Source organism: Parasteatoda tepidariorum, chromosome 6 (genome assembly GCF_982258835.1).
Source record: "Parasteatoda tepidariorum strain Cologne lab strain chromosome 6, Ptep-v5.0, whole genome shotgun sequence".
Lineage (NCBI taxonomy): Eukaryota > Metazoa > Arthropoda > Arachnida > Araneae > Theridiidae > Parasteatoda > Parasteatoda tepidariorum.
In genome coordinates, this window is record NC_141760.1 from 30,088,053 (window position 1) to 30,110,955 (window position 22,903).

General features: G+C 30.9%; 1 protein-coding gene across 1 annotated transcript in view; it reads right to left on the reverse strand.

The window, feature by feature from the left end:
- LOC147807750 (pancreatic triacylglycerol lipase-like) overlaps positions 1-4,388 on the reverse strand; it is a 54,776-nt gene extending 50,388 nt beyond the window's left edge. The window contains exon 1 of the mRNA XM_087165586.1: positions 4,258-4,388. Coding sequence (XP_087021712.1) covers positions 4,258-4,312 — 55 coding nt within the window. The 5' untranslated portion in view covers positions 4,313-4,388. The remainder of the gene's footprint in view (positions 1-4,257) is intronic.
- Positions 4,389-22,903: the final 18,515 nt, after the last annotated feature.

The window sequence follows — 22,903 nt, forward strand, 5'->3', positions numbered from 1 at the left end:
AGTAAATTCAGCCTCATGATAAAAATTTGATTTGTGGAAAATCCCTTATAATTTAGAACTATCAAGAATTACAAAAACTACGCAAGAAATTACTAGAAACTTTTTAATTTTTCAAGATATTCATATCGATTCATATCAAGATATTCATTTAATAACAAATACAATTCACTACAAAATTATAAAGAAAAAAAAATCACGTATGCACAGTTTGAAAGAACTACTTTAAATGCTCATATGTTGCTCAATTTTTATCATTTTTTTTCTCCAAATTTTAAAATAATAAATTTGTAATTAATAAAAAATTGCTTCGTAAACTTATTTAATTTTATTGATTATTTTTAAAAGTTATTTAAAAAAAACATGAGACAATATAAAACATGAGACAATATTTTTCATAAAAATGTCCATTTTTCCATAAAATGTAAGCTGAGTTTACGAAATTTTATGCAATTGAGTATTTGCACTTCAAGAAGACCGCGGATACCCACACATGTGAACTATGACGTCAGCGCCTTCAGATCGTTTTTAGTTTTTTTTCTACTTATAACTGCTGTTGAACAGCCTATCCAATTTTATGGGTTTACGGCTACTACTGTTCAACTCCGTAGCCTTGTAAATTTGAACCCAATCCAGAAGACAAGGGAACTCCTGGATCGAGTATTGGGAGAAATTTGCCTTCGTGGAGGACTTTTCTGATGGAGCTAACCCGCATTAGCGTTACATGGAGAGAAAGACCACGAGAACCTCCCACGGTCAGCTTGACGGCAAGGGGACTCTAACCTATGATCCGTTGATCGTTGTAATGTGTGGCAAATAAGTATTCCAGGATTGAAAATCTACTATTTATTAAATCTTCCCATTTCCACAACACACACAAAAATACAAACAAACATAACATTCAGACAAAACACCAAATAAGATTAAAAAAAATTGATTTCGAGCGAGAGAACATTCAGAAGTAGATCTACACTTCTCGGATGATCCAACTCTACATCATATCGCCAAGAGAGGCGCGCCTAACTCTCACAGGATCTCTCAATGTTACAAATTATTTCTTTTTATGTATTTTCTTAAGAAATGTTTATTAAAATAGAGAGTTAACGAAAATTGAAATCTTACATCGCTTATAAGAAAAATGACGTGTTAAAGTTGAGCTTAGTTTCTCCACATAAATAGCATGTTAATTAACGTGAAGTTAATTAAAATACAGTGCCGTATCGCACATCGAATTTGTTGAAATGTAATTCTTTCTCGACCATGTATTTTACTTAATTTAAATTTATTATTTGTTTACGTATTTTATTATGACCATGATATGTTTTTGTTTCGTGCACCTGGCAACTTCGATTTATAAATAGTCTGTTTATGTTCAACATGGCTTCGTGCCTGGCTTTAAGTTTAGTGCGAAATATATGATGAAAGAATTGGAATCTTTGTCAAAGAATATAGAATGTGTCACTTGAGGGAATTGAATCTTGACGGGCTTGGTATACTCGAAATAGAATGGAAAAAACATTGCTAACATATATAAATGTCGAGTTTCAAGAACCAATCAGGATCGAGATAACCATACTAAGTCACTTGCAGGTATCCCATTATTGCAAATAATAGTCAAAGTAAACGGTACAAATTGCAAGCGTACTTCAGTACTTTCTGGCATAAGGTGTTCAAAAACACATGTTTTCATTCATAATTTATTACCGTTTCTTCAAATTTCCGAAAGTTTCAAACTTTAATTTCAAGTATTTTAATTTTAAAATGGTATATATAGAAACATTTTTTAAAAAAATAACACCTTTTGAATTATTAAACCTGAAAAAGTGACAGAAGCTGCTAGGAAAGCAAATTATCAAATAAAAACTGAACATTCTAATGCCTATTTCGAAAGTGTCTGCTTCTAAATAAATTGCAAAAAGGAAGAGCTGGAATGCAAATTTTGTCCTTATTCATTTTGTGTTATACAATAGGTACTGTATCATTTTTATTTTCTTAAGCTAATGTTTATTTTATTTTATAACCGTCGTTGAACAACCGACCGAATTTCCAGTTAGCGACTATCAATGTTCAACTTCGTATACTTATGATGTTGAATACAATCCAGAAGACAAGGGAACTCCTGGATCAAGTATTAGGTCAAATTTGCCTCTGTGGAGACTTTTCGATGAAACTAACCCGCATTTGTTTTACATGGAGAGGAAAACCGCGAAAACCTCCCATGGTAAGCCTTACGGCAAGGGTACTTTAACCCATGGGTCGTCTACCACTGAGGATATTTTACGTCAGTACTGTGGTCGGTGCGAGTCGGCTGCGGAATTCAAATCAACCAGCCTTCGCCGGGATTGAGTCCCGGTTCACCTCATTGGGATTCGAGAGCTAATCCCCTGAACCACCACGGTTCAGCTTATGTTTATTAATCACAAACGTCTATCTGAAACTTTTAAGGGAGCAAATTGACGCCAAGGTAATGTTTTTCTCTTTTTAATAAAAACTAACAAGCCTATCTTAAAGCTAAAATTAGTATATTGGGTATTTCATAAAAGCCGCTCGTAACATATCTTTATAGAATCGTTGAACATAATGAAGCAAGAAAGCTGGGCACATTAACCGTAGATTAATATTTTCGTTGAAAAAGAACGAAAGCGTCTTAATACTCTCTAATTACCTAACATTATAGAAGTCGACGAGTTCAAATGAAGTATTATGATTATTAAAAACAAATTTTTTCTTCTAGTGGGACAGAATGTATATTCTTTTTGCAAGTATTTCAACTTCATCCTTGAATAAATTAGATCTCCTAATATACACGAATATTTAAAAATCTCTCATTTTTTTATCTCATTTAAATGTTAACTTGCTACTCGTAGTACTTGCTATTCCTAATTCTTTTACATTTTTACAAAGATTCTGCATGTTTGTAATGCAAAGATTCTTAGACGGTACGCGGTCTATTTCAGTAATTTATTTAAATTGGCTTACTTGGCAGATTAATTTAAAAACTATATTAAAAAATTCATCAAACCTTGGAAGTCATGTTTTATCTTTTCTTCCATTATATATTAAAGATAAGTTTATAAATTTTGAATAACAATTTTGCAAAACTCCATTGTTGTAGAACAATCTGCAATTATTAAGTGTCTATGTATGTCGTATTTATTCAACAGTTACAGTTTAAATGCGAAAAATAGAAAGCGATTCTAGAAACTCATCATTTAAGAAAATTTTTTCCCAAAAGAAATATTGTTCTTTTCCTCTCTTTAAAGCAGTGTTTCTTAACCTTTTTGATATAATGAACCCCTTTTAAAAATTTTTAAGAAGTCACGAAGCCCCCCCCCCCCGTGAAAAAAATAATTGCAAAAAACATCAATTATTAGAAAACTTTCAATTTTATTATTTTAAGAGTATTTCAAAATAAAATTTTTTAATGTGAAGGTTACTACTGCTTTTCCATAATTAATAAATTGAATTGGGGGGATGGTTTTCGACAAAGCAACGTGCATATCATGATCAATATTCAATCGATTTCGATGTTATGTTCTTATTGTCACAAGTGTGGAAAATCCTGTTTCGCAAAGATACACTGTAGCAAACGGAATTATAGCTGCCATAGCTCGCTTTACAAGCAATGGGTAGGCTTCCAAACGTTTTAAAAATTAGTAGTCAGCGGACCCCCAAAATATAACTCATGGACCCCTTAGGGGTTCATGAACCACAGGTAGAAACAATGGTTTAAAGTGTTAATTTTCAATGAACAGAAACATAACGCTTTACAACAAAAGCATTAAAAATTGTACAATATATTTTGTACATAAAATAATATGAATCCTACATATACTTGGGAGGACGCCACACTACGGGAGAAAACGGTTCATCGCAAATTTGTTTTTACTCCCATAACTAATTTAAAATTTAAGAGAAAGGAAAAGTGAGTTCAGGCAAGCCTAGATGAAGCCATGAAGTTTGAATTGCTGGAAAAAAAAAGCTTTAAACTATCAACAAATTATTGGAGGAGAACTTCTCCGTAATCCTACGTTATCTTCTCATAATTTATTTTCGTTTTTATGGTTAAAGAACTTCATTTTAGTATTTGAAACTTACTCTAAGTTTGTCTGAGTTCACTTTTTCTATACTTTAAAATTTAAATCTGTTATGGATGTGAAAGAGAATTTGCGACAAAAAATTTCTCCTGAGGTATGGCGTCCGCTTAAGCGGTAAATTACCACATCATCAAGTTCAATAATATTCAAAATTTTTACTTACATCGAGATAATGGAAACGCAATCACAAGTATCAGGCATGCTCTAATAAAAAGCATATTAATGTGATATATTTCTTCAAAACTAGCTTTAGTAAAAAAAAAAGCTTTTCCTTTCTTTTAAAAGAGAAACTAGAAGGAAGTAAAGTTCTTTTACCGATCGCCTGAACTCATAAAAACTTGATAATTCTACAGTCATTAAAGCTCTTAATCACGAAACAGAACGCTTCTTCTGGAAAAGCGTGAAAAAAAATATAGAAAATATTTACATAGTCACTTATTCTTGCAACTATGCATATATATTTATATTCTTATTCGCTTTTCTTTAATCTTTCGACGTTTTCTCCGTATTTTTACTTTTTTTATGAGTTCTCTTAGCTAGATAAAAACGAAATAGTATCTTTTCCGATTCTTCGCAAATAATACATGAAAGAACGTGATCTTGGACTCCAGACGACATCGACATGGCAGATTTACAAATGTTTTTTTTCCTGTATTAAATGCCCATTTCTATACCTGTATCCTAAACCTTTTATTATTTCATGCTTTTGGACATTTTTGTCCCATTTAGCATGATTACGGCTTTTTTTTCGCTCAATCGAATTATTTGGCGGATTTTTTTTACATTTCTGTGATCAGATGACGAATCAGTACCAATACAAAATCGTTTTCTATATCCCATCTTTTTGCCTATATTGAAGAACCATCTATTTCATTTTTTTTCCATGGCGGAATATGTTTAAGCTAATTTTGATGCAAAAACGTGATTTTTCTGAAGAAACATAATTTTTTTTCCTATTGTATTTGATTTAAAGAGCAAAAATTAACCCTGAAATCAAATTTCATAAAATTTTGACAATTATTGAGCTTTACAAACACAAATGAATATTTGACTTAAAAATCGGAATGTCGACATTTTTGACATTAGTAGTAACAGATTTACGTAAAGCTTCATTCAGAATTCGTGCTGCCTTTAAGTAATTTATTGTGCCCGCTAAAAACTGCATACAGTCAAGTAAATGTAACCAAAAATTAAAAAAAATAAATGAAAGTGGTAATAAGCTCTTCATAATTATTTATTGAGTAAACTTGTCTATAAGTTGTAGTAAGATTTAAATTATTCAAGTTATTAAGTTGCTTACATTTATCAATCGATGCATGATGTAATTTTTTTCTATACTTCCATTGTTAACATTTTGTCAATTCAGACATTTTACAGGGCAGATTAGGTGGGCTAACGTTGCGCCCACAGTAAGGACAAATAATACAGAGAATGAAGGAATTTTCATGCCTTACTCGGGATTCGAGCTCAGACTCTTTCCGATGCAAGGCCAGTTACCTGTCCAGTCGGCATAACAGTGTTGTAAATCTGACCCATATTTAAGAACTAAATTCGCGAAAGCAACGACCTATAGGGAGTGTTTTTTTTTTGTCGCATGCCTGTTTAGGCAGTGGGGGTGCAATTGTTCCTGTTTTTCAGTGGTGCCATCTATGGCCAGGAATTCGACTCTGACACGCCATTCACTCAACCACAACCCATTTATAGGGTGGGTCACATTCACACACAAAGGAGAAAGGACATAGAACACACACAGTGAGAAAGAAGCATCCATGCCTTGCCCAGGATTCGAACCCAGGACCTTTCTGATGCAAGGACAGTTCCCTGCCCCCTACACAGACCAGTCGGCATAGGGAGTGTTGTTACTTGAGACAAACGACCGCTAGCAGAACAACACGACCATCAGTTGAACTGGAGATTTCTTCAATGTAACATTGTAACGTTCTTTCTTTATTGTGCCTTATTAAATTTAAAAACGAAAATGTTTGATATTCTTTCTTATGCAAGCGAAAACAAAAAAGAATGTCTTTCTCTTTTTCATTTTTTTTACTTATTTATTAATTATTTTTTTTTTAGAGAAGGCACATCCAAAACACGTCGGGGAAATAATTATAAAATAAACAGGAAAAAATATGCATTTTCTTATTAGAGATAAAACCTAATGCCTGCGTAATCGCTCTACAAAATTTAATGATCTGATATGAGAGGCCTATTTAAACTTTACATTCTATACTTTTCTGAATCATATTACTTCAAACATTAAAATATGCAAAAAATATATAGAAACACATAAAGTTATATCATTTAATTTTGCGAAAAAAGTTTTTTTACAACAATTTTTATCAAAGAATTTAAAGTTTCAATAAAAAAATCCCTATTTATAACCAAACAACGATGACTAACGATAAAAAAATTATTCTAAAAATTCCTCATATTAAAATTTAAAAAAAAACATGTTGTTACTTTTTAATTTCTTTTTACTCTTAATCAGAAGTAGAAAACCATCCTGCAGAGAACAATCAACAAATTAGAAAAAAAATTATTTGAAAGTGAATTTTTTATTGTAAAAATCATGTCACTTGCCAGGTATATAAATCCGTAGAATTCTAAAATGAAATGTTCTTCGTTTGAAATTTATATTTTCAAATATATTCATAGATTATCCCTTCATTACTTTAAGATGACATACCACACAGTTAAATTTTATAATTATATAAGATCTCGATATGAATTTCAATATCTAACGTAAGAACAAAATAGCTGAATTCTAGTTAAAATTAATCATTTAAAATTAAATACTTACCAAAAAAAACGATAAAAATTTATTAATAATCAACACAAATGATACTATCTTCTATATTATTTAAAACGCTAATACGTATGTATCAATAAAACCGATGATATTTCTTTTCTCGCGTTGGCGACAGTTTTCATTTTTAATTGATAGGCTTCGGAGCGCAAGAGCACGTAGTGAGCATCATATGGCTAATTTATATTATATAAAACGCTAATACGTTTTAATTGATAGGCTTCGGCGCACAAGAGCACGTAGTGTGCATCATATGTCTAATCGGGTGAATTCTCACCAAATTATCAAAAAAATTCTCACAAAATTATTTTCATCGAAGCCGATGCTTTACATCCGGGGTTCAGTACTATTTCATATTGTTTTACAACACATGGTTTTAGCCCTCTGGTGGGAAAGACTTTAAAACAAAACTTACAACAGTTACTTTTCTTAACAACTGAAATTTAGAATAGTGTGATTAAGAAAAATATGTGAACTGTTTGCAATTTTAAATTAATATTGAAATGCACAGGTTTAGAATTTTCTACAATGAAAAGTTTTCGGAACTTCAGTGTTCAAAAAAGTATACAAAGGCTAGACATTAAGAACGTATCCAGTGAGCGAGCAAAGCGAGCATCGCCAGCGAGCAGGGGGCGAAGCCTCCTAGTGTTACTTATAAACTCTTTGTCGAATTATAGTTATACGTGTAAAAGTGTGAACGTGAACATTAATTATCTTCTTATTACATCTTTAGAATTTTATGTTTTGGCAACAGCAGTTCTTGTTTTAAGTAATTCGGATGATTCTTTATTGTTTTCCGAATTATATAGATACAGAAATATGTACTATTCTATGAAGAAGAAGAATATTCTATAACTATTGCAGTTCTGCACGTTCTGAAATCGCATTTATTCATTGGAATTAAGTTAGCAAAGTTAACTTCACTTTGACTACTAATGAACTGAAGACAAAAAAATGTATTTTACCGCCATACACACATCTGTAACAGTGTACGATCACGAAATTGGAAGTTATCGGTTGCAAGTTTGTTAAGAATGGAAAGGCAAAAATTATTGAGAAATTGTTCTTCAAATGTAGGGTGCGTTCTGATTCAGAAAGATTTACAGATGTTCTGGGTCTTTTTTACAAGTTATTCCGCTTTTCCCTTTAGGGAAATTTTGCTTCTTATTTGCTGCTAAAAAAACGCGTCCTTCTCTACAAATGATTCAGATAGAACTGTTACGGCCAAAGCCCGAAGTCGGCCAATTCGCGATCTGGCCGGCCAGATCGCGAATTGGCCAAGAGCGCTGTAAATTAGCTGGCCCAAGTCCGACATTTTTCTTGATTTCGGGAACTGGCCGGCCAGATTGCGAATTGGCCGAGGATGGCTGGCCAAAGTCCCAAATTGTTCTTGATTTCGGGACTTGGCCGGCCAGATCGCGAATTGGCCGAGGATGGCTGGCCAAAGTCCGAAATTGTTCTTGATTTCGAGAATTGGCCGCACAAATCGCGAATTGACATGGAAAGATCAGCCAAAGTTGGAAGAAAATATCATTATACCAGGCAAACCGGGCAAATGTATACCGGGCAGTGGACAAGACCTTTGGTATGCATGACAATTAAATAGACAATTTAATAATGATTATTAGATTAATGATTATTTAATAGATAATTTAAAAACTTCTATTTTTTATATTTTTAAATTAGAAGATTTATAAGAATTATTTATATAATTATAGAAGGCCGCCATAGTAAAATATTCACTGATCGTTTCAATTATTTCGGACTTTGGCCAGCCATCCTCGGCCACTTCGCGATCTGGCCGGCCAATTCCCGAAACAAAAAAAATCGGACTTTGGCCAAGAGGGCCGGCCAATTCGCGATCTGGCCGGACTTCGGGCTTCGACCGTAACAGAACTAAATGAATATCCTGAAAATATCCTTCCCGTTAGAAGGCGTATTCAGGCGTTGCGATAGCGAATAGAAAGTAGTCGTAATATTTTCTTTCTTATTAAAAACTATCATTTTGTTTTTCTTTTGGTCTCGTCGTACTAAATGAATTGCTTTAATCCCATTCAAACAAAATATAAGTAACCTCCACGTAGTTAGATTAGTAATTTTAAGTCACGAATTTGGATCTGTATCTGTAATTGAATTATAAATTTCAATTATTTAGTGTTACTAACGTAATAAAAGCTTACTTAATATCCAAAATTTACTATCATTTCTTCCATAATACTAATAAATAATTTCTACTACTAATACTACTTAATAATTTTGTAATCATGATTCACTTTCTACATCATTGAATGAAATTCGACTTTAATGAAAATTTAACGAGTGATTAATTCTCACTTGGACCGGATCACGCTATTGGTCGAAAATGACATCACTGTTTGGGGGAAGGGAGATGTTGGCTGGTGTTTGTATGAGTTTGGCGACAAATTTCGTATGCACACGTGCTCGCTCGGAATTTATTTATTCCTTGTAAATGTTTACGTAATATTACGTCGTCTGTAAGGTGGGGGAGATAGGTAAATGACCACTTCAGCATTTCAGACAATATTTATGTTTTAATTGATTTAAATTCATCAAAGCTAAAAACAATAAAATTAATGAATGTTTTTACAAATATAAGATGGTATAGTAATATTACAAATACGTTATTTATTTTTTTTTTGTTTGTTTTTCCTTCAGAATTATCTTTTGCAGTTATGAAGTAACAAAAATTGAAATAAACATAAGCTCAAATTTACTCATACATCGTAACTTAGTTGTGTTATGAATAATTTTAAAAACTTCATAATCAAGCAACACGTAAATTTAGTTTAAAGTAATGACCAAAATTCTGGACTAGACCCCCCCCCCCTGCATTTCTAGAACAGTCCCAGTTGCCAATGACGTAAAAGCAGTATAGTTTAATTTCACTTACTTAGATTCTAATAAAAAATTACCACAAAACTGTGCAAAATGTGAATATTGTCTTTATTACTCAACATTAATACCACGTGTAAATAGAGCGCATTTGAAAACTAAATAAAAAATCTGCCGCCAAATCAAGATCTGTCGCCAAAATACTATGCAATACATAGCATGTTCTTCCCCAAACAGTGATGTCATTTTTGACCAATAGCGTGATCCGGCCCAAGTGAGAATTAATCGCTCGTAAAATTTATTATTTACAGAAAGGATTATTTCTAGATTTTTTCAGATTCCTTGTGCCTAGTCATCCTTTAAGGATAGAAGGTATTTTTATTTAAAAGGTGACATTAACCTGATTTCATTATTCCTAGTCATGTTCAAATCATTTATATTCAGCATAAAATATTCATACATTTTTTTTAATAGGTGTAAAATTGACCTAAAACATTTTTATTTTTTATTTTAATGAAAGCGGTTATCTTCACTTAATTTAAAAGTAAACGTCTAATTACTTTCTAAATAGGAGCATTTTTCACCTGATCTCATTATTGAAATTCCAGCGTTAATGTGTGTAATGCAATCAGAACTTATTTTATTATTATTTCATATTACAAAATTTGAGTAACAAAATATCGTAGAAACTAATATCTCTCAATTTTCACGAAATACAAGTATTTTCTCCCATTAGTTTATTAATGTCTGTTTTAACGAGTGCTTTTCTCTATATTTATCTTCATTTCACATAATTATAATTGTATTAAAAATATGATAAATTCTGCACAAATCCAAATCAATCTGAACTTTTTTTTTAAATCTTATAAACAATGTGTTCGATTCTGATGGGATGAACTACTAGTTTTGCTTAGTTTAATAATTAAAATCCATCGGAAAAAACAACAAATAATTATAAATAAATAAATTTAAATTATTTTAGCGTTATTAATTAAAAACTTTGTGGAAGAACCAGGTAAGCTAGATTTTCAAACAGGTTATTATCAGGATGCGAACGAAAATGTCTCTACTATTTTATTACCAATTTATTAGAAGGTGAGACTAATAATTCTTCGCCTTTTTTATTTAACACTGACTAATTTGAAATAAAAATCATGCAAGAATATGAAAAAATAATGTGGATTTGTTATGTTAAGATTAAAGTCAAAGCAAAGATTAAGATTAAAGTCGAAGCAAAATCAATACTATTATATTAAAAACACCCACATTGATAAAAACCAATGTGTGTTAATTTCCTTGATCCATTAATTCCCCTAAAAATGTCACTTACCTGGTTCCTCCACTAAGATTTTCTAGTAGGTATTTCAGTTTTGAGTCACATGACTTCGTAGTGTTGTTAAATACTGATTCATTGATTGTTATTTTTTTATATTTACCTTCTGTGCAGGATGGGTGATCATTTTAAAAATATTAATTTACACAGAGTTTAATAAATTTATTCATTTAAATTAATAATAAATAGCACATTATAATAAATAGTACCAGTAAACAAATAGTTAAATAATAAATAAAGAAATAGTAGTTTAACAGACAATATGCAAACAAGAGCTGCTACAGCAAGCAGTTTTTATTACAATAAATAGTACAGAACAATTACACACTATGTTTGTGAAAATTGCAACACTTATAACGATCTAGTGGGCTGCGCCCCCTGCTCGCTAATGCTCGCCAACCCCCGGAAATTGCTACGCAATCTTATATGGTTTGCTTCGCAAACCAAGCTCGCTTTGCTCGCTACTAGCTTAGGTACATTGCAAATGCACAAAATTTTAAGAATTCAAAACAATCATTCAAATCCATAAAAAAACTTCTTTTTTAAAAAAAATTACATCTTTTTAGTAAATACTAAGTCATTAAAATAAATTTGAATTCTAATAAATGACATGTAATTCGTTAAACCCATTAGAAATGTGCTATAGTATAATTCGTGATATAAATCAAAAATCGTCAAATAAATTCGTAATATATAATTCGTGAAAAAAAAGCGCTTTCGACAAAATACTAAAATAGAGATCTATCGACAAGGACTACTCACTTCTGCCTAGCTTAATAGTATGAGATTGCCGCACCTGATGCTCTCTGTTTATTTCCGTTTCCGTTTTTAAAAGCGCTATATGTTGAGCCACCTCAGATAGATTTGGTATGTGACATTTTTAGCGGCAATCATTGGTCGATTCGTCGTGTAAGAGAAATAGTAGCGTAAACAAAACAAAGCAAACGTTGCCACCTGCGGAAAAGAAATACAGCCAAAATTTTGGAGCCACGTAAGAGAATTATATATATTAGATTATGCAAATTTAATCAAACTTACATGGAACATAAAAAGAAGTAAAACATGCAAATGATTAAAATTACAAAGTGATGGCGTATGCGTGGAACGAGAACTGATACCTTATCTGCCTCTTGTTTCTTGTATATAAAGGACTGCAAAGATCAGTTGAAACTAGTTTTATCGTCTTCTGTCTGCGATAAACGTTTAATTAGTGGTCATTATGCCTCGTCAATAGCGGAAATTATCATATCAACAACTGACGGAGTTCATAGGAGGCCACATCGTCGGTAAGGGAGAGGGTGGATTTTTGTATCGAGAAATCACAGCCCATGTGCTGTGTAATACCACCACAGCAATGCTTGTTTGGAAAGAAATGACCACAGGCGAAACAAACAAGTCGAAGACCTGGCAGTGGAGCACGCAATAGCACAACAGTTCGGAACAATAGACACATCATCCACATGGCTGTGATGGACTGTATAGCGTATTCTCGTGGGTTAGCCTTACAGCATGGCTGCAAGTGTTTTGCTGTCTAGCTGTGCGGTTTGTCTCTGTCTGCTGCAGCATCAACTGTGTACAAGGATTCCCTGTCTCCAATCCCCAACTCCTTCGACTTCTCGCTCGTACAGCACTAAGATTGAACTTTGGAGTCAATTTGAAGCAATATTTAATGCCATTTCCCAAGAGTACATTCAAAACCAGTTTAATTCAATGCCACGACGTGTACATGATCTTATTGCTCAACGTGAGTGGCATATAAAATACTGATTTCCGACGTTTTTTTCTGTTTTGTAAATATGATATGATCGTTTAATTGAACCACTTTTAATAATACGTGGAATAAATTTCATTAATTTCTGACTATTCCTTCACAGTGTTGCATTTTTCACAAACATTAATGTTTTGTTATAACAACAAAATTTTGAAACTATATACACTAGCGTAAAATAGTGAAGCGTTATTCAAAGAATATCTGCATGATAAGTCACATATTCAGCAGTGATTTTTGTCCTAATTAAAGTTAAAAAAGGCATGAGTAAATCATTAAAGAAACTCTATACTAATAAGCAAAGGTATGCAAAAATATCTTTTTTTTGTGCCTATTTTCGCAAAAATATATATCCCTATTTAAAAAAATACATATTAAAAAATAGTATAACTGCAGAACCTCGATTATTCGAGCCTATTGGGACCACTAATACCTCGGATAGTGGAAAGAAACTGTGTTTAAAAATTCGCCTTGATCGCAAAGTTAACATCTTGAAATAGAACGCTTTTTTTAACGATAAAAATTTTAAAAAAAAATTCTCTTCTAGTAGTAAATTTTAAAAAGCATTTAGAAATTTTCCGAATTATTTTTAAAATTATACTAAAAGATGCATTTTCAAAAATAACACAAATATCAAGAAATCACTTTATTTTTAAAAATTTAATATACACTAATTTGTTAAGTTTACGTTACTATTTCTTAAAATATTCCTTTACCTTTCCTTACAAAAAAGTCCATTGTTCATAAAAAAGGCCCTGTAACATTTTCCCTGGGGTTCAATAAGGCCACACGGCCACTGGAAACAAAGCATTGTTCGCCACTGTTGACTTCTTTGGGTGCAAAAGTTTTTGGAAGTTGAGTGCTGTCGGAGAAAGTTGAGAAGGACAGCGAACTAAAAAGTGTGGTCTTTTTTAGGGCTCATTCAGAAAAAAGAAAAAAAAAAACCCAGACTTCGTTATCGGCTCGGTTAACAGAAACTTCTATAAATCGAGGTTCCACTGCATATAATAAAATATTATATAAAAATATATAGTATATATATAAAAATATATTGTATATATATAAAAAATATATAATAAAATATATATATGTAATAACAGGGCTCCAACCCTGTTATTAGAATTTTCTGCCAACCTGTTGTTAGAATTTAAATGAGTTTCACTTCCAATTAAAGTTAATGCATTTCCCTTCAAACATCTTTTAGCAAATAAAAATTTTTGCATATCAGGCAATTTAAATAAGGTAGCAAGAGTTTCAAAATTTTCAAACCAAGAATTTATATTTTCGTGTTTTTCTCCTTTAAAAATAGGAGTAACTGCTTCAACATCAGCGAAATTAACTATTAATTTAGTTTCAGGTTCTCTATTATTTATATCATTACTAGAATTTTGACTATAGGATGCCATATCTTTATCAGTATAAACATGAGTTTGTATTTCTTTATCAACATACATTTTAGTATTTAAACAAGCTTGTGTAAATTGACTTACACAAGTTTTAATTGGTAAATGTGATTCAAAATCAGTTTGAGTTTGTTTACATTGAAGCTGATTAGTTTCCTCCTCATCTTCAGAGGGATTTTCAATTACTAAAGAATTTTTTAAAAAATTGAAATCGCATAAGCAAGTTAAGATGTGTTTGGCAATTTCATCTTTATTTCCTTCACTGGAAATATTTAAAACTAGGAGGCTTCGCCCCCTGCTCGCTGGCGCTCACCAACCCCCGGAACTGCCTTCACAGTTCATTTCGGATTGCTTCGCAATCCAATGCTCGCTTTGCTCGCTCATTGGATAGGTTCTTACCGTCTAGTTTTTGTATACTTTTTTGAATACTGAAGTTCCGAAAACTTTTCACTGCTGAAAATTCTAAACCTGTACATTTCAATATTAATTTGAAATTGCAAACAGTTCACATATTTTTCTTAATCACACTATTCTAAATTTCAGTTGTTGAGAAAAGTAACTGTTGTAAGTTTTGTTTTAAAGTCTTTCCCACCAGAGGGCTAAAGCCATGTGTTGTAAAACAATATGACATAGTAGTTTGCCTCTGAACGCCGGATGTAAAGCAACGGCTTTGATGAAGGTAATTTTGTATTTTTAATTCTCTGAAGGGAGCCACCTTAATAATATGAAATTTGTGAGATAAATGTATACATTTTTGATTGTTGATGAAGCCCATCATTTTGTGTTTTCATCAGTGTTCAGAAGCAGAACAACTATAAGTTTTTTATTTTATCACAAAAAATAAAATGTATAAAAAACAAAGAAAAGAGTAAGAAAATGAGTATAGTCATAGAAAAAGTTAAAATTATAATATAGTATTTGTCAGTTAAAATAAAACTTTTTGTTTAAGTCATCGCTAACAATTCAAATTTCTCCGAGGCAATTCTAAAGTATAAATTAAGGTAGTATTGTTAAGTTGAAACACAATATTTTTAGTTTTGATGTCAACAATACAATTCAATTTTTCACAAAAACAATTTTTTCCACTGTTAAGTTCAATGTCAACAATTCAAATTTTTCTGAGGCAACTCTTAACCTCTAAATATTATATTTTTTATGTACACATTTCTAAATGTCAGTATTCAACCACAAAACAACTTAAAGTCCTCAAATTTAGCATGAAGTTGTAAAATGTAATGAAAGAGGGTCATAGCAATAATGAAAGTAGAAGTAAAGTTAGTACTGTAAAATTAAAACAATATTTTTAATCAATGAGCCAAGTTCTTCAAGAAGCAGTTGTAGAAGTAGGTTGTTTATTTAAAACTTTTTAAAGAATTTCTTTAAGAACACAATTGTTAATTTGGGCATTTGGCGATACATCACTTTTAGAATTGAAGAATTTGTTACGTCAAGCGCTCAGGTATCATAATTTTGATCTAGTTGCGCTTCTATGTCATTTTTATTTATGTTGCTAAGTTAACTTTCAAAAAATTCTATGGCTGGCAACAGCATTTTTATTTTTTAAGTTGTTTATTTTTATTTCTTTTAAATTCGTTATTTTTTTAGCGAAATGTTTTTTAACCTAACAGAATTCTTTGCCGACTGTTTTCTCTATGAATGAAGAAAATAAAGTAAATATTTAACTGTTGTGAAAAGAATCTTATTTAGTTGTACAAAGTACTTCAGCCAAAATTTGGGAGCCACGTAAGAGAATTATATATATTAGATCAGAAACACATCATTAAAAGGCAGAATACTTTGATGTTTTCAAAACAAAGCAAACGTTGCCACCGGCGGAAAAGAAATACAGCCAAAATTTGGGAGCCACGTAAGAGAATTATATATAATAGATGTCTGAAATTTTGACTAAGTCCGAAAAATTGAAAGTATTACAAATTTCTTGTAGTTTGTTTGAAAATTCTTCATCGTTAGGTTCAAAAGAAAATTCAGAAAAATTTAGAATTTTGTTACGGTTTAATCTAGAAAAATCATTTGGAAACAAAAGTTTAAATAATAACTTAATTTTGTTTGCCGTCACTAATTTAATTGACGTTTGAATCACATTTATTTCCTTTAAAAACATTTTAGATGCACGATAAATACAATACTATATCATAATGTTATATAAAAAAAAATATATAAGCACAAGAAATGCAAGCTAACTCTTAATAATACTCTATTCCATTATTCAAAATAAAATATTTAAATTACTACTCATATCTAATATTACTAAAATATTTAATCATAACATTGAGACAGATAAAAAAATGAGAGGAAAAAAAAATATATCTACAGTCAATCCTTTCCATTTGTCACTTTTCTTTTGACCTTCATTTATTTCGTTGGAGAGAAAAAAAAAAGCCATTTTTTTCTTTTTCTTTCGCGCACTTAATTCGTAGCAATTCATGAATAAGATTCGCGCACATTCTATTTTTTTTTGTTTTCACAACTTGAGCAGTAAGAATTGTAGGATCACTCGGTATCGAATCACTACCATGGTTGATGTTTCTTCATACTTAGAGGCACTATGGAATTGTAAGGTCATCGGATGGGATACTTTCACTGGTTTCAGGGGACAATCTCCAGCCAACGTCCTTCCTTCCTTTTACATCAACATTTCAGGCGCGACGAGGTACAAGTAGTACGGGTGGAAAATCGCCATCCTTCCTTTAACGTTTTTTTCACTGCCGATTTTTTTCTCCTCCGGGGGTGATGGAAAATTTCAACGTAGCATTCAGCCAGACTACTTTACGCTTAGTTTTTGCGAGATAAAAATGGGTAAACTTCCTCCGCAAGTATTAATCCTGCCGGCTTGTAATAACAGGGCTCCAACCCTGTTATCAGTGTTGTATTTAGCTTGAAATAATTGCAGTCATAAGCCATCAGACGTTCTAAACAGGTTTATTTAAATATAGGCTGGTATTGCTAACAGTTTACGTCCACACTCCCTATGGGAGGGGAATGGACAAGACTTCTGACAATTCCTGAACAGCTTATCAGGATCAAATCATGATGAAAAGGACACGCAAAACTATGCGTTCTTACGTTTTATACCAACATAGATTTGAAGTAAAAAGGCACCTTCGTACATTCCTTGTATCCTTACGCATTAAGGAAAATCATTTCTGCTTCCTTTTATGGAATTGAAAAAGGGAACGATTCTAAAAATATCTCTTCCCTTGAAATATAAATCTATTTATATTTCAATGGTATGTTTCCAGCCTTGAATTCCCAAAATAGAATCTCTCGACGTTTATTCTTTAACAAAGACATTTTATGAAAACGAAAGAGATTTAATTCTTTTATTAATACAAAAGTATTTAATTTTTGTATTACATCCCCCCCCGAAAAAAAAATTTTTGGTGAGCCAAAATAAAAAAAATTTATAATACTTTAAATTTAAAATTTTTAGGTTGGTACGAATGTTCCTTTTTCCTTACTACAAACAACATCTTTTCAGTTATGAGAAGAAAAAATATTATTTACAATGACAAAAATATGAAAAACATGATTATGCAATTTATCTATTTAGTAACTAAACAGAAAGAAAAATGAAACATGTTTATAAACTATTCTACTAAAATTTTCAAAAAAATTTTTTCACACAAAAACATACAAAATTTTTATGCAAAACGAACTGGACGACAATTGTCATTTATTCAGAATTTAAGATTCTGTGTGGTTAATAGGGGTTATTTACTCTATGAAAATCTGTATTCCCCGTTAAAATGGAGGAAAACAGAATTTCATGAAGCAGAGGGAAAATGAGAGATCCAGATTGGACAATATAAAAATAGTTTATAAAAATTTTTCTCACCTTATTGAGAAAAAAAAGGTTCAACTTACTATCGCCCTCACATCAAAATGATGTAGAGGTAAACATCTCCACACGTGATTCGGATCTCTCAAAATTATAGGGTTTACTTCTTCCTTTGAAGAAAGTAAATAAAATTTCTTTTCCTTTGGACTCTATTCATGATTTAATTTCAACATTTGTGGGTTGTGATATTTCCTAAGCTTTGGAATATGTACTATTTCAAAATTTTGTTTACTCAACATATTCTTTTTATTTATTTTGTAATTAGTTTCTGAAATTTTTTGAAGAATTTTATACGGTCCACTAAAAGGAGGTGACAACTTCCTCGTATTAGGATAAGTAAATTCTTCAAACATTCATCCGTTTTAAAATCTATATCTAAAAATCTAGCATCATAATAGATTTTATTTCTTTCATGATATTCTTTAGTTCTTCGAATTGCTATTTTTTTAGCTTCCTCAACAGGTGGATAGATTTCGTCCTTTAAGGGATTTTCATAGGGGAGTCTACCATGCATGAGGTATGCAGGTGGAAATTTTGTTACAGAATGGGGAGTTAAGTTATAAGTATTAACTATATCTTTTAACAAAGTAGGCCGGGGAGTTTTAGTAAGTTTTTCATTGATTTTACATTTTAAACTCGTAATTATTGTTTGACCAAGGCGTTCTACCTTGCCATTAGACTGCGGATGATGTGCAGTTGTCAATAATTGTTGAATTTTATTATGCTTCAAAAAATTTTTAAAATGAGAAGAAGTAAAGGCAGCGTTTCTATCACTCAACAAGGATTTAGGAATTTGATTTTGAAAAATTTGATGTAAAAAATTTGTATAGGTTTCTGAGCTAATCGATTTTGATGCAAAAGCCCAAATGTATCTTGTGAGGTGGTCAATAATTAAAGTTAAATATTTTTTTGTTGAATTATAGTAATTCAATCCACCAACACTATCTATTGCTAGCAAGTCAAATGACTGATTAACAGGGGGTAAGGATTGTAATAATCCAAATCTTTTTTGTAGCGGTTTTTTATTTAATTAGCACGTATGACAATGTCTACAAAATTTTGTTATATCTGAAGTTATGTTATTCCAATAATAAACAGGGGTTATCAAGTTAATCATCTTTTGCACTCCTGGATAATTAAATTTATCATGAGCAATTTGCAGAATTTTTAATCTCAACGAAAATGGAACAACTATTTTAATAAAAATTTTCTTACGTACCCATAAAACATTATTGACATCAACAAAATTACCTTTTAAGTTATCTTTCCTTTGAGCTTTAACAATTTCATCCAATTTTAACAAATGTGAAACATGAACATTATTATTGTTACAATTACTTTGGACAATTGAATGTGTTGCATCTCTCGAAAGCCAATCTGCTTCAAAATTAGTAGAACCTTTTGTGTATTTAATATCATATTCATACATACTTAACAATAATGACCATCTAAATAATCTACCTTTAAAATTTTTAACATTTTTTAGCCAAACTAAAGCAGCGTGGTCAGTATGTATGGTGAATTTTTGGGCAAAAAGATAATGATGGAATTTATTTAAAGAATCTACAATAGCAAGACATTCAAGTTCTGTAATTGTATAGTTTTTTTCATAGTCCCTTAAGGAACGAGAATGAAAAGCTACAGGATGCAATACACCACATTCATCTGTCTGTTTTAACACAGCACCAATTCCAACTAACGATGCATCAACAAAAAGATGACATTCATGATTAGGATTAAAAATTTTCAAAATTGGTTTACAAACAATAGCATTTTTTAAAAGTTCAAAAGATTGTTGACATTTTTCTGACCACACCCATTTTACATCTTTCTTTAACAAGTTATTCAAAGGATGTCGAATACTTGCATAACTATCAATAAATTTATTGTAAACATTTATTGATCCGAGAAATCTTTGCAATGATTTTACATTTTTAGGGGGCAATAATTTTTTAATAACCTCAATATTATGGTTATCGGGTGACACAATTCCATTGCTTATTTCATATCCTAAAAATTCTATTTGTTTTTGCAAAAATGAACATTTTGAAAGTTTTAATTTTAAGTTTTCTTGTTTACAAATATCAAAAATCTTTTTAAGATGGGTTAAATGTTCATCATAAGAATTAGAAAATATAATGATATCATCAAAGTAGTTTGTAGCAAATTTAATTTTATGTTTATTTAGAATTCTACGAATTGTACGTTGAAAGATGCTTGGCGCATTCTTCCAGCCAAAAGGTAATCTTAAGTATTCAAATAGACCATTGTGAGTAGCGAATGCTAATTTCTCAGTGTCATCAGGATGAATACGAACATGATGATATCCCTGTGATAAATCTATTTTAGAATAATAACAACTATTGGATAATTTTTCAATTAAAGACTGTATTAAAGGTAGAGGTTCAGAATCTGTTTTTGTAATTTGATTTAATTTTCTAAAGTCAACACATAAACGACTCTTTTTATTTTCATCTTTTTTAAAGACTAAAGTTACAGGGGCAGCATAAGGGGATGAACTTTCTTTTATAATGTTATTTTTTAACAATTCTTCTGTTTGTAAATCAATTTCCTGTTGTTGTTTTGAGAATGTTTTGTAAGGCCTTAGAGATATAGGTAAATCTGATGTTAACCTGACTCTTTGCGGTTCGATTCTGATTTCTCCCACATCGTGTTTATATTTTGCAAAAATATCATCATAACCTTTTAAAATTTCTTTTAAGTCCACATTTTCTATTTTGTTCTCATTTTTTATTTTTTCGTCGATATTGACCTGATAATGTGCGCACTCATTACCTAGTTCTATCTTCGAATCATTTGAAATTTTTGGACATTTCTTCTTTTTCCTATTTTTCCTTTTCTTTTTATTTTTGTTACCCTTTACATTATTTTTTTCGATGTTTACTTTTACTGAAACATCATCAACTTTTATTTTTTCATCATTTTTAACCTTAACATTTTGAGAACTTTGCTGTCTAATGTGCAAAGATAAGTTGTCATTGTTAGAATTAGCAGAGGTGATCAATCTCTTACCAAATTGAGTAACAACTGGCCCGACACAGTCAATAGACAAACAAAAATCTTTGCAAGTCTGCAACCCTAATAAAGCATATGGTAAATCAGTATCAATTATAAAAAACTTAGCTGAGTTAACAATTTCGCCTATCTTAAGGGGAAACTCAAAAATTTCGTTAAGTGTTAATTGTCCTTTCGTTTGAGTAACATTTAATTTTTCACATTTTTTAATAGGAATATTTAATTTTAACACCAAATCTTTTGGTATTATATTCAATGTTGACCCGGTATCAACATTCAATAAAATCTCTTTGTTTATATTTTTATTTTGTTTTGGACGTCCCTTTAGGTATTTATTTTCCACTTTATATCCATTTTCAACTTTATATCCATTTTCAACTTTATATCCGGATATTATTAATTGCTATTGATTTTTTGCCATATTTTGAACGTTCATTTCAACAACATTGCTAGGGTTGTTTACACACGAGGAGCCCATGTGAAATTGATTCAAAAGTCCTTTCTTCGAACAGTATTTACACTGATTTATTGGGATCTCCTGTGTTGTATGATGTATTTTGGGTTTTGTCACATTCGGGGTTACACATTTATTTTTAGGACAAGCCAGAGCTTTATGTCCTGGTGCATTACATTTAAAGCACTTAATGTCATATTTTGGGTTTTCCATTTTATTCATAAATGGTCCCTTATTATTTTGAAATTTATTTTTGTCTAAGTCACTTTTAATTTTTTCATAAATTTTAAGTTTTTGTTTAAATTCAAAAAGATTATTGGCTCCACAAAGAATTGATTTATTATTTGTTTGGTCTGGTATTCCCTGAATTATGTAAGCGATTAGAGCTAAGTCATCAATATCACTTTGAGTTGCAATTTCTTTCATTTTTAGGAAATATTCTTGAAGTGTTTCATTATACCTTTGCTTTCTTTTTTGCAACATTGCATGTACTTCTGCACTATTACAACTAAGTCGAAATTCTTCAAGCAAAAGATTTTTTAATTTTTCATAAGAATTTAAATGAGTTTCACTTCTAATTAAAGTTAATGCATTTCCCTTCAAACATCTTTTAGCAAATAAAAATTTTTGCATATCAGACAATTTAAATAAGGTAGCATGAGTTTCAAAATTTTCAAACGAAGAATTTATATTTTCGTGTTTTTCTCCTTTAAAAATAGGAGTAACTGCTTCAACATCAGCGAAATTAACTATTAATTTAGTTTCAGGTTCTCTATTATTTATATCATTACTAGAATTTTGACTATAGGATGCCATATCTTTATCAGTATAAACATGAGTTTGTATTTCTTTATCAACATACATTTTAGTATTTAAACAAGTTTGTGTAAATTGACTTACACAAGTTTTAATTGGTAAATGTGATTCAAAATCAGTTTGAGTTTGTTTACATTGAAGCTGATTAGTTTCCTCCTCATCTTCAGAGGGATTTTCAATTACTAAAGAATTTTTAAAAAAATTGAATTCGCATCAGCAAGTTAAGATGTGTTTGGCAATTTCATCTTTATTTCCTTCACTGGAAATATTTAAAATGTCTGAAATTTTGACTAAGTCCGAAAAATTGAAAGTATTACAAATTTCTTGTAGTTTGTTTGAAAATTCTTCATCGTTAGGTTCAAAAGAAAATTCAGAAAAATTTAGAATTTTGTTACGGTTTAATCTAGAAAAATCATTTGGAAACAAAAGTTTAAATAATAACTTAATTTTGTTTGCCGTCACTAATTTAATTGACGTTTGA